The sequence below is a fragment of the Camelus dromedarius genome, chromosome 9 (assembly GCF_036321535.1).
Source record: "Camelus dromedarius isolate mCamDro1 chromosome 9, mCamDro1.pat, whole genome shotgun sequence".
Taxonomy (NCBI): Eukaryota; Metazoa; Chordata; class Mammalia; order Artiodactyla; family Camelidae; genus Camelus; species Camelus dromedarius.
The window spans coordinates 7,536,966-7,557,036 of record NC_087444.1 but is presented as its reverse complement, the minus strand read 5'-3'; the positions used below and the strand labels follow the sequence as shown (position 1 = coordinate 7,557,036).

The following is a 20,071-nucleotide window of genomic DNA, read 5'->3' as shown; positions in this document are numbered from 1 at the left end:
TCTAAGCATAGACTTGACCAACATTGCTAGCACTGGAACCCACGATGTCAAGTTTTGGCTCATATTTCTTATTCAAATATTCGCAGCAGTATATTTTGCTCAAGGAATATCAACTGTTATTTTTGCTTTTAAAAATAGAACATATCTATAACCTCAAAAAATCAATAAATAAAGGAGAAGCCATAAAATGCAAAATATGATCACAATGATTTCAAAAGACTCTAAAACAATGTATTTTTAATTATGCAAATTTACTTACTAAAAACAGATTCTTCATGAGCAGGAACCATAAATAAAAAGTAAGCAGCAAAAAGCTATGAAGAAAAGTACTGGTTATTCTCTTCCACTGAAAATACTTCTACAATTTTTTTCCTTCAAAAAGCATAATTTTGAAGAAATGCACAAAACCTTTTCATCTTTTGACTGTGACAGAGCCACTACAGAGAAGCTGCGGGTGTCCTATTCTAACACAAAGAAGCCAGCGTCTTCTTAATACAGGAGCATTTCTTTGACGAGGAATTGCACACCACTATTTCACAGCTAAGTAGACTTTGAAAGTTTACATGGTATATTTACTATACTAATCAGCACCACCCATATGGAGCTTTTGGTGCAGATTCTGCAAAATGAAATATATAATACTGCATGGCCTCTGCTGTAGGGAAAGACGTGTGTTCTGGATTCCCACAGCTAATTGTAAGAAAGACCCCTCAAGTTGGCACATTCAGGAAGTTAAGATAGTATACACTGAAGGAAACCGCTTTCTCTTGATCCTGCCCTCTGCACACCTTTTGAGTTTGAAGGTAGGTCTTAAGAAGAGTCCTCACAGGATCACGTTGGTTAAGTTCTTGCTTTGTGCTTTTCCCTCCCCTCGATGTGCAACCTACAAGCTTGAGTGTGGTAGTTCTCAAGAGTCGCTGAGTTCCGGGCCGATGGTGGATAGTCCCGTGTGATGGGAAGGCTTCCTGAAGCGCTGGGACAGAGCACTGGTAGAATCGACACGTGGTCCTCTGGGGGCTGCCCAGGTGACTGAGTGGCCATCACTCAGTCCTTGTAAGCCCGGGTCGGGGAGGTTCCTTTGTAGAAGATGTTTCTCGTGTTTTCGGGGCTGTTGCTCCTCTCGGGGATTAGGATGATGTTGCCCTTTCTCCGCAGGGTGGAGTCGCGGGAAGAAGAAACGGACAGGGTCTCTGACCCAATTTCGCTGCCCTCCACGGGGGTGACGCGGATGGTGGTGATCCCGTGGTGGTGGTGCTCGTTGTTATCGATGTTGCTTCTCTTGCGGTCTCCAGACCCAAAACTGTCTTTCAGGGACTCGCAGCTCTCTGAGTCCCTGTTGAGGTCGTTGAGCTCGTAAGTTTGGCGAAGGCTGCCCTTCTCAGGGGCCTTCCACTTCCAGGAGCCGCTGCCCTCGCCTTCGGTGGACGGGATCTGTATGATGGGCCTGTTGTTCTCCGGGTGAGCCTCGACCCTCACAATCCCGCTGGGCTCGTGGTCCGTCAGGGTTTTGTAGCGGATGGAGCCAGTGCAGGAGACCGTGCTGCCTTCGGTGTTCTTGGGGCTGCTCTGCAGGACGCCCTGCTGCTTGGACATGGCTATGACCTGCATGATCCGAGGCTGGCTGTTGCTCCTGTTGCAGGCCACCGTCTTCTCCGCCGCTTTCAGCCACTTGGCCCGGGCGGAGCTGCTTTTCGGGGAGGTGCTTATGTTTTCCTGCGTCTCCTCGGGGATGTGCACTAACTGTGAGGACCCGGGGCGGGGCTGAATGGACACCCTTGGCCCCCCAGGCATGCTGTTGTTGCAGCCAGGGACGGTGCCAGGCTGGATCTTGAGGTACTGATTGCCGGGACCGTGGTGGTCTCCGTTGACTCCCACCCTCGATGGCTCTGAGCTCGACCTCATTTCTATGGATCTGGGTGGTGACTGTCCGGGCTCAGTCTCTATAACCTGCAGGGACAACTTGCGGCTTTCATTCTTACTCTTCCACTGGGTGAGGAGCTGCTTGGACCGAGCGGAATCCATAGAGGCGTGGATGGTGGCGTTCCTTCTGACGGGGTCTTCCACGGACGGGGTGTTGGCTCTAGGCAAGGTGTTGCTGAAGGTGACCATGTTCTCCTTCCCCATGGGGCTCCGCGGCGTGATGATTTCCACGTCAGCGTTGGCCCTTTTGAGGTTTGTCAGCGAGCTAGCATCTCTGTGGTTTCGGTTGAGGATGCCTTCCGTGTGAGCAATTCCGTCACTGCTGCTACCGTTCTTAGCAGATAAAACCCGGCTGGGGTCTTGGTTGAGGTCTGTCAGAGACCTGAGGGCTTCTCTGTGCTGAAATGCACTCTCTTCACTAGGCAGAAAATTCCCCACAGCATACAGGCCCTAGTGTCAAAAGAAATAATAAATATCACGCACTAGAAGACATGGTTGCTAAGAGTTTGCCTTAGAGGATGTCCTGAAGCACATAAACAAGTCTGTTCTCTGGGTACCACTAACTAATACAGATAATCAAAAACTGAACGTACAATTGCTCAGGAAATAGTTTGTAAGTTACATCGTAAATCACAGAACTAATCACTCAGAAATATGGAGTCCATTATTTTTTATTATTCGCTGGATTTTCTCTCCTTTCTCCAGCCCATGGGATGTTTTTGATAATCTTATCCTCTGTGTGTTTTGAGAAGGAAAATCAGACAATGAGAGAAATTAGGGGTTCTTCCACTTTCAAAGCAGTTTATCTCTCTGGATTTATGGACCATTTCCTGAGTGACACCTTAGTTGGCTTAGCTGATTTATTTTACCTTCCCTTTTCAATCATACTTCATGATGGAAAGAAGAGATGTGGAAATACAGAACAATGAATCCTTCATAAAACACGATGTCAGGTTTTGTAGTGAGGCCAGGGGCACATACTGTTACAACTCACACGAGTGCTGCTCAGTGTGTTCAGAACGTTCAGGGAAGGGAGGGCAGAGGCTGTCCCTAGATTGGGGCACCCCTGTTCTTCCTCGATTTAAACCAGGTCCTAAATTTGGGGAGTAATATTTGATCTGCTCATCACTACTACACTAAATATGATCCAAATTTTATTTAGTTTTGTCTTTGTGCTCAAGTGATCAATTTTTTGTTTATTTTAGATTTGGGGCATAAAAATCTGAAAAAGGCTGAAGTTCAGATTCAGCACTTTTATTCTTTTTACTCATAGAAGAGCTAATCCCTGCTGGATTTTCATTTTTTGAGATGCTTAGTTTAGAGAAGAAAGCAAGCAGCAGATACTTATTCTGTGCTAATTTCAACAGAAGGTAGGCGCTGTCTTCTTTTCAAATCAACCTGAAGGAATTCCATGGATTTGACATTTACGGAGTGCCTAATGATGAACAACAGCAGTGGCTTAGAACTGATCAATTTAAAATTTCAAGGCTTAGAGTGTAAACAGGAATGGAATAAAGTCAAGCTCCTGCCTCTCCAAGTACTTCAATTCTTCTTCTAAATAATGCTGATCTACACTCTCCTTCCTCCTGTTCCCTCACCCTCCACTTCTACGTGTTCTTTTCGCATATCCCTCTTTTTGCAAATGCAGTTTCTTTAGCTCAGATGCCTTCTTTCTTTCGTTACCCTAAGAAACTCTCATTTAAAAAAAAAAAAAGTCACTTCTATGAAGGCTTTCTTAACTTCCTTAGGCAGTTGGCTATTCCCAAAGTACTTCGTTCATACCCTGTTAAATCATTCAACATATTGTAACTTTATATTTTTATTAATCTTTGCACTGTAAACTCCTTAAGGATATATCTTATTACTCCTGGCACGATCAGATTTTGAATAAATGTAAAATAAATGAATGAATGCATGAATGAATGAATGAAATGGCCAATCTCAGTTTCCTTACACTGATGATATTTCCTTGAAGGAAGATCAGGCTTGAAAATAGAGTCCTGCCGAAGAATTCAGTGTAAGTTGGATCACAGTTCTATTCAGGTGCTACATTTGTGTTGTTGGGCAAATGATACAATTTTCCATTAAACCTTCACTTTCACTAACCTCACATCTACTAACATTCATTTCCCTCATCTATAAATTTATACTTGTAATAGTAGCTCCTGACTTGTTCTGGGGAGGAGAGTGAGGATAAAATGCAATAATCTTTCCAAAATTACAGATTCTGGCCCACAGTAAGAGTTTAATAAATTATTTTGCTGAAAGTGAGTTACGTGTTTTGGCTTAGAATGGAGACGCAGCCAGAAATTTTCTCATAGATGCAAACTGTATTGCAAGTAAATTATTACAGTGTGAAATATTCTATGCATTTCCATTTTAAGCTAGACTTTATCAAATAATAATGCATTACTTACCAAGTACAGAGCAATTCCTCCTCCTATTAAAAAGCCACAGTAGACGTCAACGGGGTGGTTCTTGTACTGGGTTATCCGCGTCAGCCCGCAGATGATTCCACAGATGATAAAGGTGAAGACCAGGAGCGGTTTCAGAAGCTTAGAGGAATCCGTTAGTGTGGAGTTGAAGTACATCTTAAGAATGAAAGAACTAGGTTAGGTATGTTAGAAAGGTCATTTTACTATGAAATTATAATCAAATAAAAAGTTAAACTCAAAAGTCTAACTGATACGCTCAACATCAATTTTACTGTCCCATTCCCCCTGCTATGGCTACATTCTATACCTGAAAGAAAGGAAATATATGACTAAAGTCATCAAATAGATAACAGATCTCTCACATAATTGCATAGAAGTTTGAAAAAAATAGAAGCAGCAGAATTAGCCAGATATCTGGTTAGACTTCGTGTTACTTGTCACACAATTTGAATCCATTTTTTCTCACTTAAGATCTAATGCTCTATTAAATAATCAGATAGGATGGCAATTCATTGTGCAGCATTTATCAACTTTACACTGATTTAGAACTCACTGTTAACATAAATACTGAAACAAAACTGGGTGTGTGTATACTTAACACAGTTCTTTCAATTTTAGAACATATAACATTCATGTAGTTCATAATATCCTTCCAAGAAGTATACTATTCCGTTAAAGAGACATGAAGCTAAACAAATATCATGATTGTGTCAAAAATTATCATACTGTAGTATTGTTCATAGCAGCATCCAATTTCTACTCTCGATGCCATTGTATTGAGAGAGTGCTGTGTGAAAGTGTACTGTTGTGCTATTACATGGCTATATAACGTAATTAGCCATTAGAGACAACACTCATTTCTCTAATTTTCTCTAGGACACAGTTTGATGAAAAAGACCCGGTTACTTACCGAAACGTACACAGCTGCAAAGGCAGCAAGAGTTGCATGTTGAGAAGGGAATGATTTTCTGCCAAAGGAAGACAGTCAAATTATGCCTCCTATTTCTGATACACTGCTAACAATCATCTCAAGAACACTGGGTGGTTAAAATGTTCAACTTAAAAGCAGCAAGGTAATAAGCAATAAGTTTAATTTCTGTTTAGTTTTCTAGAGAAAGATCTAAGTGATAAAGTAAACACTGCTAATCACATTAGTCTTAAAGAAAAGCAGTGATGCACTTTCCAATATACACTATTAGCTTTGTAAGGATCACTTTGTTACACCAACTGGAATGATGGTTGAAAGTAAAATGGAATGGAAAGCATTAAAATTGTTCATCAGTGTTATAATTATATCAGCTTAAAATAAAAGTTTATGAAACCTAAAATTTTAAAGCTTTTAAACTTTTTCTATGCTCCTAAGTATATGGTTTCATTTACATAAAAATTTAAAAGACAAAATTATTTTCTCACAGTAGTGAGTCTAGATGTGTTTTTTACATTCTAGAAAGCATAGAAAAAGTTTAATTTTAACAAAATGTTTCTCTGTCTATCCCACATTAACATAATGATTATCTCAAGACTCACAGAACATCTTGTTCAGTTAAATAATTCAAGAGACAAGGTGGGAGAGGTGGAACACAGTAAAGGACAGACAGAAGGAGAAGAGAGATTTCTTTTAATGGATAAAAAAATTGAAAAAATAAAATTCAGTTTTATTAATGCCCTCTTAATTATTTGATACCCAACAAAAAGGACTACCATTCAACACAAAGTAATGTAAAAGAACTGAGAAAGAATAGAGAACATAGGTCTTAAATGTAGATTCAAAACAGTCCATAAGAACTTGAATATGTATAATTACACAATATCAGGTTCTGATTCTTCAAGTGTTTTGATTTTGACCCAAATCGATCTTTGGGACTCACTGAATGACAAACACAATTCCTATACCAATCATTTATTGCCCTTCATCCTTCTGTAATTTATTTCTTTTACACTTCTAAAATATTATCTCTTGCCATACAAATTTGTTTTTTACTTTACTGATTGAAAATTTAATAATTTAATACATTGGCAGTTTCTTAAGTTTTCCTGTCTTTGATTTTCTGAAACGCAAGGTCAGACACTTTACAGAGCTTCTGGATTTATTCAAAGAGGACATATGCGATTCTAGGTGGTACCCCTTTAAAAACTCTACCACAAGGGAAATTCATGATTTCTTTTTTAATAAAATATATAATGGAGCTGCAAATATCATAGATATTTAGTTTTCCCCTTAAGTTAATACATGACACCTGACTATAAGCCACAACTAACTGTAAATATCTGAAACAAACCAATTGTGATCACCTAAAACCGTAATGAGTATAGGGTAGATCACAGAACACGAGTGGGGTTTGATCACATGACAATCAGTGGCATGACTGTGAGGCTGAAATCTGGAGACAGAGACAAGGATTTGGAATGAGTCACCACTGGGTTTCTGTGGTATAATTGCTGAAGAGCTCACTGAATTGAAAAAATAAAATAAAATCATGACGACTGAGAAATGTGTGCCTACGATGATATCCCAAGCTATTCATGAGCCATGAAAACACGGACACGGAAATTTCCAAAATCCCCGTTTCTAACCTGCCACTGTTGATTACTGTAAGGTCAGACCCTGAGCAGATGTCCTCCACAATGTAGGAATTCTCTTTGCAAGACACGTTCAGAGAGGTGTAGTTCGGCTTGCACACCGTCAGAAAGTAGGGCGCCTGGTACCCCGTGGACAGCTGTATGATGTCGGTGATGAGCGCGGTGGAGCAGAGCCCAAAGACGTGGACGCCTGTGAGCGGAAGGAAACCGTTACCGAGCGAGCGCCTGCCGCTGGCGCCGTGACATCACCGACCGCGCTCACAGCGCGTTAACCTCGCAGCCGCCAAACCGCTGTGATCACCCTCTCCAAGTTTATTTCGAGAAGACGGTAAGGACAATTCCTAACCTTCGGAGCAGGTACTGAAGGCCAGAATGAGGGCAATGAGGCTCTCCAAAGCAGTAACTGGAGGTATTTTTGTTAGTTTGGTTAAATAGGGCCGACTCTTCATATTATTAACCAGAGGTCATGTGACAAACACCTGGAACGTGTTAAGGTGACCCACTGTGTGGCTGAGAAGGACTAGATATGGGAACGAAGCAAAATTCAAAACCGTCGTAAGTTGCTCAGCATTTTGAGCTTCAGGGCTCTCTCTCCCCAGCAGTCCCTGACTCCAGCCACGGAATCAGAATCAGTCTAACTCCTGGTAGTCACGCCGGGAGTGCTAATTAAGACAGAGAAGCGGGCAGGCCAGCCTTGTCGTGGGCACGGTAATCATACAAGCACAGGGCCGGGGGCGCTTCCGGCAAGCTTGGAATTCAGAGACGATATTCTTAAACCTCCCAGTTGAAACTCTGTCTCTCTTTTGTCTCCTGGGGCGAGTATTAAACCATAAACTCACAGACCCTGACGCAGGCTTGTACACTCCACCTCCCCCACTGCTTCAAGTCCCCGGCCTCATCCTTGGAAGTCTAGTTCTGCTCACATAAGCACGGTCTGAACCCGCCTGCTCCGTCTACACTGTCTGTACACCCTGGATCCACTCTGACATGACAGCCTGGATTCTGATTCGTGATCTGCTCATAGAAATCACTGTGAGAGGCACCTGGGTGGCTTGTCGGGGACCCATCTGGACCGAGATCGCTGGCCTGCACGTTACCCTCTTCTGCATTTTCCTTCTCTGCTTATTGTCACCTAGCAACCACTCTTCCAATTCCATCTCCCCCCAGGCACCTAGGGTTCATGGCTCTGGACCTTTCTTTCTTCATGCTAATTCCCAGCATCAAGCAAGCCCTTGGGGAGGAGTGCGGAGAAGTGAGGAACCCACTCCTTTCCACCTTCGGAGGATGAGAATCTCCAGGCCCCACAGATGAGCGTTGCTGACCCTGGGTCACTGCTCTCTAGGGCAGGACGGCCCATCCTCACAGTCGGGAGGCTTTTCAGAGGGGTTATGTGCCCCTTTGCCACAGCATTTTGTTTCACTAGGAAAAATTTCTCCGAGATCAGCTGTATGTCCTGAAGTTCTGCCTCCTTGTCTTAGATCGTGACCCTGGTAAGGGGATTGTTCTCACCATGCAGTCCTGATGGGCCTTTCTTAGCGGGCAGAGTCTAGGACATGACTGAGACCAGATTTTTTCCTCTAGTAGGAGAGATGGTTGTATTTAATTACCTACTCGGTATTACATGAAACCGCCTATTCTTTTGAGCTTCGAGGTTAAAGGTGAAAATCATTTTTTACTAATTTACTAGGAATAAATGTAAAACATTCACATTGGTGTGATGGCTGGACTTCTCAACTCAGGGGGAAAAAAAAGGCCTGTGACTCGAATAATATTAAGATAATCACATGCTAATCAGAAGAGATGCAGGCTTAGATGCTGGTTGGATTCCGATGCAGGCCTATGGATTTTTCTGTAAGTTTCATAAAAACAGGAGCTAAATTTAGATATAACCAAGGAAAAACAGCCTTGATGCAGTGCTCTGTGGTCACATTTCCATGGGCAGTATCTTCTGGAGGAAAACACTCCAAGACAATTGAAATGGAACCATGGATGTGGCTACAGTAATTTCTGAAGAGTTATCCATCCATCCTGGCCTGCTGACATTTATTCTCCACTTTAATAAATGAACACAGATCCAGTGAAACCATTTCAAAATAAATTCATGCTTCCACCAGAGCGAAGACAAAAATATACTGAAATGCATGGCATGTTAGCTCTCAAAACAAGGACTGTAACTGTAAATAACACATTTTAGATACAAAGCTCAAATCTGGGTGTTGGATCAGTTTTTTGTGTGTGTGTAATGTAAAACTCATCATGTACCTGAAATTATACATCTAAATTATAGCCTTAAGGACTTAATATCTGTAATTAAATATAACATTTCTATTTGAAAAACAACATTTCCTTTCTTTGTGGTTTCCCACACCCACCAACAAATCTGACGGCTCTCCTAAGGAAAGAGTTGAAGTTGCAGCCTCCGGCGTTAATGTTGGGCTCCAGTCCAACCCCATTCCTTCTCTTGGACAGGCAACAGTAGAGAATTCCTTCCCCTACCATAATCTGCAAAGACAAGAGGGTGTTCAAAACGGGCTTAACAGGCACAGATGAGTTATAAGTTACCTCTTAACATGCCAGCAGTTCAATGACATGAAGATGTATCTTTCTTAAGAGCTTTAGAGATGTGAGCAATTTCTCCTGATTATTTGAGGAAGCAATGAGAAGTGAGCAATGGGGGCCCTGTAACCAGCACTGGCTGGATCTTTTCTGCTCCTATAAACCAGTCAAGGGTGTGAGAGCATCCTGGCATTTTAATGTGCTTGGAGCACCCAGACTGTGGCCTTATGCCCAACCATACCCCGTGACACCTAACTGATTAATCACATGGTGACCGATTCTGCCGTAACTCGCAGAATCTTGGCGTTTTATCTTTAAAACCACAAAAACAAGATGCCTGGGGGGAGAATAAAATAAACCAAAGTTAGGATTCGAAACATTTTATCAGCAGATTATTTCAATAAACCAATCTGGGACTAAGCAGAAGGATCAGCTCATGAAAAGCATGCATGAGGGTGGAAAGGTTCTATCTAAAGCAGAGCTAGCCACTAAAGTTTTCTGCCATGATAGATAGATTTTCTGCATTGTCCAATATGGTAGCCGCTGCTGGGCACTTGAACTAGCGCGACTGGCTATTGAGCACTTGAAATTTAGCTACTGCCATTGATGAGCTGATTTTTTAATCTCATTTCATTGTATTTAATTAATTATTTAAAATGTCAATCCACCAGATTTAAAATGAAATAGCCACATGTGGCTAGTAACTCTCCTATTGGAGAATGCAGACTGTAAGAGTAACTTCTGGATGAAAACACTCCAGGACAATAGAAATGGAATCAATGTGGTAATTTCTGAAGAGTTATCCAATCACACTGGGTAGTATTTCTTAGGTGTGAGATATTCAGAAACTGTATTTACAGTGGACAGAGAACAACACTGTGGTACCAGAAGGACTGTCATTAGATAAAGACCAGTGCTCTTGCTTTAGGAGTCTAAGACATTGGACATGAGTGAAGAACCTCAATATATTCAGGCATCATTTTCTTTAGGAAGTTTTCCTGACATTGAATTACGTCACCTTCTCTGTGGCTCCCTTCGTATCTTTCCTTTCCTCTAGCGTAGCTTCATTAGTGTACGTCAGTTATTCATTTGACTAGCTCTCACTAGACCATGACCCTCTGAGGGAAGACCATTTCTTTCTTACCTTTGATCCTCACTGTCTAGCACAGTGCCTGACACTTTGGGATTTGCTTTCGTTACCTTCACTGTGGGGTTCTCATTGACTAATGAACTTGGGCTGGTAGTTATTCTGTATAAGGAAAGCAAGATTGGAAATTATGAGTTTTATTTAGGCAAAAAATTTCAAATATTTGGGGTTACTGGGCCTAAGAGATTATTGTGAAATTAGAATTGATATGTGCAAAAATGTGGAGCTGATAAAAAATAGGATTATATGAGATGTTGACAGCCCCTTAGATGTAAGTGATCATGTCACTTTAAAGATTATAACCATGATTATGCACTGAAACAGATTTTCCACGGGAAACTTTCCCGTTCTCAGTACCAACTTAGCATTTATTTTACTAAGTACTTAAAATTATGTTTTTTTAAACAAATCAAGTTAAGCCTATGATCTTCTGCTTTAACTGTTCGATCTGCTATATTTAGTTCTGCAGGTAATATAGTGTGTGTACAATTGTAAAGAACTTTAATTTATATAAAATAATTTTCTTAATGAAACTCTACCAATAACCACACATGTGTGAAAGTCTTGTGACATGCATGATAGATTTCTTTATGGTCAATCACAAAGAAATAATCAAAAGGAATTTGTTCAAATCATTGAATACTAAGTAAATTATTTATACTTCTTGAAAACATCATCATACATTATTGCTTCAAGTTAGACATAGAAACACAATTGTTTCTATATTCCGAGCAGATAGACATGATGTGACACACCACACACAAGAATGATATAGTGGTTATCTCAAATTCATCATTTCAAGAAAATTAATCTCTCTATGAAATGCATTCTGAAGTGCGTTAAAAGAGATTGATTTCATCTTCACTCCTTCAGTGATAATTCTGGGAATAATTTTGTTTCTTTCTTTTTAACTATATATGTAAATAGTGATTCAGTCTTGTCCATGAATGCTAAGTTATGTAAGAGCTGATTTGTTCAGTGCCATTAGGAAGCTGTTTCTTGTCATACAACACAACAGTCATTATCTCAAGTGACCTTGAGATTTCAGGAGTTTTATTTTAGTTGTTTAATATGCTCAAAACTCATGTCAAGAGAGTGCTTTCACACTCTTTGGCTTGATTATAGATAGAGGCTTCTTGTCAGTATTTTGACATCACCCAACTCTAAGGAGCACATCAATTCTCTCCTCACCTATTCATTTAACCTTGAACCTATATGTCATTGCATGAATGTTCAAAAATGATTTCATTTGTTTTAAAGACACAATTCTCCTCAGGGGAAGGGGAGACGCCTCCTGATGTATTTCCAAATGTGCCTGCTTGTTTCCTCGTTCTGAATGGCATGCTCTCGTGCTGCAATATGGTTTCAGGGATTAGGTGTTGACAACTAAAATTATTTGTTGCCATTGTCATTTGTAAATAGCAAACTGTATCTGCAAGTATGTTTTCACAATATTCTGTTTATGCCTGAAAAGAAACAGCATCTTTTTTTTTTTTTTTTTTTTTTTTTTGCATGTGAGATATCATGCACAGGTTTTTGGAAGAGATTCTGAAGTGACTCTGCTTCAGGGGAGATGCAGAGAGGAAATGTATTGCTTCATACATGGACACTGCCCTCGGAAAAGCCTTGGAAGGGCCTCCTGAAGGAGACCGCATAGTTTCCTAAAGCTAAGGTTACTATAATCAAATTTCGATACAATTTTTCTATAAAAGTAGATACACTTGTCCTTTAATAATATGTAATAAAATTTTACTTCCCGGGAAGAGAACATAACACATTTCTTTATTCACGTAGATTTTATGAAGATTTATGATAAGCCCAGATATTCTGTGTTGTTTTCCCTGGGAAATGGTCTCCAAAGGACTGAACAAAATGCCTTAACGTAAATGAAAATTTAATATTAAGGATGACATTTTGCAATTTAAAAACGGACAGTCTCTGGGAAATAAGAATATGCATTTCACAGACGTGAAAGGAAGTTTTACAGTTTCTTGAACAACATCACGATGGCAAGTTATTTTTAAAACATCCCTCAAAGAATAAAGAACATCTGAGAAGCAAACATTAAATGATTTATACGTGAATGCCCAGATGGAAAAAATCAGCTGATCTTCCTTTTGTTCATATAAAGGTCCTTATAAAGACTATTGCCCACATGAGGACTTTTGTTTGGCTTTGTCTTCACACGGATGGGTGAAAGCAGGAAATGCCTCTCACACAAATGGGCTCTGAAAGCCATCCGCAAAGGAAGGATTCAGCCTGCCTCTCTACCTGCCCCCAGCTCCATTCTGGCACAGGTGAATGCCACCATAAACGTCAAAAGAAGACGGCATCCTTGAAAGTCAGAGATTAGAGTCTGTTATTTGCACTTTCAGGAATGGGGGGCAAAGGAGTTGGAGCAGTAGCATACGTGGTAAGACTGGAGACAGACTCATGGTTCTAGAACATGATGACTCCAAACACTATAGCACCAATGTTTTGGGAAAAGGCCTTAAAAACAGAAGGAAAAATGAACTTAGAAAGAAATTTAGAAGATACATGATGCATGTTTGGAGAGAAAGGTTGTGAAAGACAGTATTTGACGTCGGCAAAGCCAGGATTTGTTTTACCATCAAGTTATTTACTCAAAACCCAGGAAATCAGTGGGGAAGAAAAGAGCCACTGACACCCTGGAATATCCTTAAGCTTTAAGTGATGTGGGCGACATCAGGGACCCTGTGATGTAAATATTTCTCTAGTTCGCCTCTGGTTCCATTAAGAGGCGTGCAGCTGCTACGAAGGCCCTGGAAAGCCCCAGGAATTCAGGTGATCTTTGAGGAATGAGTTGGCCCTGGGCTCTCCACATCAACTTTGTAGAAGGGAGTCACGGTAGATTTGTTCCTTCACGCCTCAGGGCTCAGGAAAGAAAGCATCGACCCAGAATCCCCCAGAAAGCATCCTTAATTTTATGCTGAGAATTTATTACTGGAAATGAAGGAGTCAGAGAAGCAGGAAGACAAGGAGGAGGCCAAGGTCATTGTCCTCAGGACCCATAACAGTGTCAGTAAAGGGGTCACCGTGAAATAAATGGTGCTGGCAGGGACTGCCACAATTAGACGTGCTTCCCAGCCCCTTGGTAGAACACCCTGGGGAAGGAAGACTTCTGGGCATATAAAAAGCAAATTAGTTAAATGATTAAGTATCACCACAGTCTTTTCAGCAGAGTCATGAACAACTGGACACTATTTTATTTTTTTTTACTTCAAATATATCAATTGTAATAAATTTCTACATTACACTCCAATTGGGAGAAATGCTCTTGGTCTAATAGATTTAAAGCAAATACTCTTTTTGCTCATGTCAAATGACTGGATGATATGGGTTTCAAAAATACGTCTTTAGTGAAATGACCAGAAAATAGTTATTCTGAGCAAGCAACACTGCGCTTTAAATATGTTTTGTTAGTCTGAGTCCCAGCTACTTCCAAGTAACTCATTAATAGTTCCAATCACCCTGGAGTTACTGGAGCTCAAAGAACTCATTTATTGACAAAGTATTTTGACAACTTTTAAGTACTATGGAAAATTAAGTTCCAGTTTTATCTTCTGAGAACATTTTATATAATTTATTTATAGGGTAAGTAGCATGTTATGATTATTTAGTATAGGGAAATTGAAAAAAAAAAAACCCACAAATCCACAGTTATATAAAAGTACAGGTCTATGAAGAGACTTTCCTAAAACTGCTGATGTACTGAGCCAGAACAGACCAATTCACTAGGGAATCTTATAAAAACTCCATTCAAAGACAGCTTTTTATTGAATAACCACTTCCTCTGACAATCATGAGCATGATAAAAGCAAATAAGAGTTCCTGCCATTAGAAATAAATATTATTAACCCTGAAACATGTTTCTTGTCCTTTGAGTAGATTCTGGGAGCATAAGATGGTATAAAGGTTTGGCCAGTATTATCTATTCATTGATTTATTAAAAAATGTGTTATTCACATTCTATGTGTGTGTGTGTATATATATATATATACACAACTACATTTTTAATCTAATTCCAGTAGGTTAGGGCATTTCTTTATCTTACACATTTTAAAATGCAAATGCTTGTTCTGAATCTATTTAATCCCACATGGAGAGCAGGGAGTCAGGAATGTGAGTTGTGCCTTCTTCACAGTTGATGCTTGGTGCTCAGAATCAATACAGAGTGCCCATCTACTCAAAAGTGAGAGCAACGTGCACTTTTGAGAAGAAAGTCTGTCCGCTGCAGATTTGTTTATTCCCCACAGTTTCCCAGACTTTCAGATACAACGTGAACACACCAAAAATACGTTAAGGAGGAAATGTATCAGAAAATTTTTTGTTTGCTTTTAACCCATTTATCACATAAATGTGGTCATTTCTTCGTTTTCTGGGACTGACCAACACAATTTGTGGGCAATTCTTACCGTAATTGCAGGTCCGGCAAAAGCCAGGCTAAGCAGCATGAGGAATGGGATTGCCTCCTGGGTGGGTTCGATGTACGGCATGCTAAGACTCCGGTCATAGCAGCTGAATCCAGAGTGCACAGGTTTGAAGACATCCGTGAGTTCAAGGAAATACAGGCTAACCACCGATGATGCCAATATCGGCAACTGAGAATGAAGGACACAGATCACCTTATTCTTGTACACAGGTCGTGCGCAGAATCAGTGCACGTCGAAGTGGGAAACAAGTGTATTTTTCTCCTTCTCTCACCCAGTCTCTCTGATCTCAGAGGTGAAACCATTCATACGTACTGTAGCGTCTGCCTTCAAAATAAATCTCCAGTTCATGTTCCTCTGTCACCAGCCTGCTCTGAACCCATGTGGTGTCTCACCTTTGCTCCTGGATTACCTCCTAAATGCGGTTCCACTTTCGCTCTTACCACCCCCACCTCACCCATCCATTTTCTACCCCAACATCCCCAATATTTTGAAAACATTTGAGGTCCTATCACTCCCTATCTTAACCACTCCAGTAATCTCCATCCTACTTGAGTAAAATCCAGATGTCACATCACAGAACGCAAGTTTCTACATGATCTGGCTCTTGCTTCTGTTTCTCACATCTTTTTATACCATGTTTATATCACTTCCCAGCCCCCTACCCACTACAATCCAATTGGCCTTCACTTTTTTTTTTAATTGAGAAATAACTGACATATATTGACATATAACATATTAGTTTCAGGTGTACAACATAATGATTCAATATTTTTATATATTGCAAAATGATCACCATAATAAGTTTAATCAACGTCCATCACTACACAGTTACAACTTTTTTTCTTGTGATAAGATCTTTCAAGATCTACTCTCTTAGCAACTTTCAGACATACAATACAGTATTATTACCTGTAGTTCTCATAGTATATTACATCCCCAGGGTTTATTTGACTAATAAATGAACATTTCTAACTTTGGACCCCCTCTACCCATTTTACGCTCTGCCCATTCCCCACCTCGGGTAGCCACCAGTCTGTTCTTTGCATCTATGAGTTCAGTTTTTGTCGTTGCTTTTGTTTCAGATTCCACACACAAGTGAGATCAAATGGCATTTGTCTTTCTCTGACTTATTTCACATAGCATAATATCCTCAAAGTCTATTCACATTGTCACAAAGGGCAACATTAACTTCTTTCGAAGGCTGAACAATATTCCATTGTGTGTATGCACCACATTTTCTCTACCTATTCATCCGTTGGTGGACTCTTAGTTTACACCCATGTCTTGGCTATTCTCAATAATGCCACAATGAATATGGGGGAACTTTTCCATTTGGTGCTTTAGTTTTCTTTGGACAAACACCCAGGAGTGGAACTACTGGGTCATATGGTAGTCCTATTTCTAATTTTTTATGACCTTCCATACTGCATTCCATAATGGCTGCATCAATTTACATTCCCAAAAGAGTGCACAATGGTTCCCCCTTTTCACCACATCCTCGTCAACTCTTATCATTTCTTGTCTTTTTGATAACAGCCATCCTAACACCTGTGAGGTGGTATCTCATTGCGGATTTACATTTCCTTTATGATTAGTGATGCTGAGTGTCTTTTCATATACCTGTGGGCCATTTGGAGGTCTTCTTTGGAAATTTAGCTATTCAGATCCTCTGCCCATTTTATAATTTTTTTATCTGTTAAGTTGTATGAATTCTTTATTTACTTTGGACATTAACTCCTTATTAGATATATGATTTGCAAATATCTTCCCCCATTTAGTAGCCTGCCTTTTCATTCTGTGCTGGCTTCCTCTGCTGGGCAGTAGCTTTCTAGGCTGACATGGTCTTACAGTCTTTACTCTTTTCTGGTAACAGTCAGATTCAGTCCTATCTAGCGTTTCCTGCACTTGCTGCTGCTGCTTCCTTTTGTGCTCTCCCTCAGCTCTCTGTCTGACTGGCTTCTCCTCATCATTTAGTGATGATCTCCTGTACTCTCTAAGGTAACCATTGATCCACCCTCCCCCCCGAACCCTCATCATCTAGCTTGATTTCTTCATGGCATTTATCATTAACTGAAATTACTTTGTCGATTTAATACTTCACTTACTTATTTTTCTTCTTCCTCCGTCTCCCACTGAAATATATGCTCCATGAAGTGCGAGCTTGCCAGGGTTATTTATTGTTGAGTCCCCAGGACACAGAATTGCCCCTGGCACATGGTAGGCATGCAGTACATCACTAAGTAATTTAATGAAGCAATAAACACTTGATGATAAAGGGCTAATTGAATAAACTAGTAAATATTAATTCATTACAATAGCTAGACTAGAGTTACTAGATTTAGCAAATGAAAATACAGGTCACTCAGTGAATTTCTCAGTGATGAGAATTTCTGGTAAGTAATAAATATTTTTTAGTGTAAGCATGCCCCGTGCAATATTTGGGAGCTACTTATACTAAAAATCATTTGTTGTTTATCTAAAATTCTAACTTCACTGGATGTCCGCTAGTTTGTCTGCTAAACCTCAACTAGACACAATTTACTTTCTAGATTTTGTGTTTTGGTTTCAATTATTCATTCATTCAAACAGCAGTGTGCTGGGTACTATGTGGATCCTAACTATGATAAGGCAAACAAGGCGTGGGCTTGGCCATCAAAGATCATACGTATAATGAATTAAATTATATGTTTGCTCCCAACATCTTGTCTTCAGAGATATCTCTGGTCTTTTGAATTGCTCAACAACAGAACTTTCTTTCGAACGTAAGAAATTTAACAGACGGTATGTGCTAGTTTTGGCATAGATTTAGAATCGACATATATATAATAAAAATCACACAGACATCTTTTGACTGCATTTAAAATGAGATTTAAATAGAGATTTTAATAGGTCTACATAGTCAAGCATTAGGACTTTTATTTTCTAGTTATGTTGTAGCCAAAAAAATAGTGTGAACCATGCTACTTTTATGCAGCAATACAGAGGAGGGAAATTATCTGAAGATTAGGGAAATGGTTTTCAAGAAGAAAAGATTGATTCTTATAATTACCATCTGCCAGGAAACTTGTGAGTAAAAATAATAGAGCAATTTTTAAAGAGAAGATTATGACAGTTTTAGAGGACAGGGCAAACAAAAGAAATGTGTTTCAAAAGATGACATTTGCTAGATAATATTGATTTTTCTGATGCCAATTTGAAAGAGACAAATCTACAGTATACATCAATTTTAGAGAAACATTGTATGGAATCTATCATGACATTTTATCTGGGTCAGAAAGCTTACTTGTTATTAGTATGTTAATAACAGGAACACACTTTATTTCTCATTGGGGTAGTTCGCTTTGCTCCCAGCCTACAGGGAGACACGTCAATTCCATTCTTTTCCTTTTTCATAGTCTTGATGAATTCAGAGTCCTCTGAGACACTCAAAAACTGGTGGGATCACGGTCACAAGGAGTCATGTACCATACGTGATATTCATGGCTTATTTATTTAATCATTCAACAACTATCTATTGAGAGCCTACTAGCACTGGGCGTTGTTCTAGGTCCGGGGAATACAGCTGTGATCAAATACAAAGTCCTTATTCTGATTAAGATTTCATTCTTGCTGAAGAAGGCAGATAAAAAAATTCAAATTATAATATTATAAAGAAGATAAAAGAGGGGGGGCTATGGTAACTGAGTGCCCGGTTTGCTGTTTTAGACCACGGAAGTCCTACCTAAGTAGGTGTCATTTAAACAGAGACTAGGATGGGCAAGAATGAACTAACCACATAAAAACCAGGTAAAAGGCGGAGTCAGAAGGGAGAAGTGATATACGATGAAGTCAGAGAGGTGGACTTGGGGCCAGACTTTGCACAGACTTACAGGCCATGGCAGGAGTTAGTATTTTCTCCAAAGTATGTTTGGAAATACTTTGGAAAGGTATAGTAAGCCTTGAAATATATTTTACTAAGAGATCACTCTGGCTTTGGGGTTGAGAATGATTGTGGTGGGTCAAAAGTAGAAGCAGCATGAAAATTTAGCAGGCTCTTCAAAACCCAGCAAATACTTATCAAGTGCCAGGTATGTGCTGGGCACTGCTCTAAGTGTGAGGAACGTAACAGTAAACAAAACAGAGGAAACACCCTGCGCTCCTGACGCTTAACTGCTAGAGGATGCTCGGCAACTGCAGTAATCCAGGCAAGAGACGATGACGGCTCTCTCTAGGGTGTGGTCCTGAGATACAGAGAAGCTGGAAGATTCTGGATATAACTTTGGAGACAGAAATGACAGCACTTGTTGACAGGTTGGCTATCGGAGAGAAAACAGTTAAGGTTGATTTCGAGGACTTGGGGCTTGTTGGTGTCATTTACTGGGGTGAGGAAGGCTGGGAAATCCTTGAGTAGGAGGAATCTAAGGTTCTGTTTTGGAAATATTAAAACTGAGGTGCCTCTTAGTTATCCAAATGTAGCTGTTAAGAAAAGAGTAAGACGCTAACCTGGGGCTTCTGAGGGAGTCCAAGGCTACAGGTAGAAAGCCGCAAGTCATTGATACAGGATGATTGCAACATCACCTCCACTTGCAGAGGAGCAACACTTGCTCAAGAAAGTTCAAAAGTTAAATTAACTTTTTGATTTGATATGAATAATGTCATAAGAACCAAAGGAGGTAACTGTGTCTCTTCGTATCATTCATGTACAAGAGAGAATCTCAGAGAAAAAGAACATTCGTTATATTAATAACAAATTTTAAATGGGAGACTGGGAACCAATCCTGATAAGTAATCCCACATCATATAAAATGTGACATTTAAAACATTAATATGTTTTATTGAAATGAAATTCAAACCGGAAGAAATATTAACAGATCAAAGTAATTTTATTAAAGCTTATGGCAAGAAGTAGGTTGCCATTGGTCAAGAAATAGGACAGAATTTTCCATTTCCTACAGCTCAGTCTTTAATGACATTCCTTAGTATTTTTTGCCTTCTAGCTG

The 20,071-nt window shown here is 39.9% G+C and overlaps 1 protein-coding gene across 1 annotated transcript in view; it reads right to left on the bottom strand.

The window, feature by feature from the left end:
- Positions 1 to 312: 312 nt before the first annotated feature.
- Positions 313 to 20,071, bottom strand: part of PLPPR4 (phospholipid phosphatase related 4) — a 32,854-nt gene continuing 13,095 nt past the window's right edge. Inside the window, exons 2-7 of the mRNA XM_010975291.3 lie at positions 15,075 to 15,260; positions 9,308 to 9,437; positions 6,930 to 7,125; positions 5,266 to 5,323; positions 4,338 to 4,511; positions 313 to 2,370 (exon numbers count right to left, since the gene is read on the bottom strand). Of these exons, the coding sequence (XP_010973593.1) occupies positions 1,045 to 2,370; positions 4,338 to 4,511; positions 5,266 to 5,323; positions 6,930 to 7,125; positions 9,308 to 9,437; positions 15,075 to 15,260 (2,070 nt within the window). The 3' untranslated portion in view covers positions 313 to 1,044. The remainder of the gene's footprint in view (positions 2,371 to 4,337; positions 4,512 to 5,265; positions 5,324 to 6,929; positions 7,126 to 9,307; positions 9,438 to 15,074; positions 15,261 to 20,071) is intronic.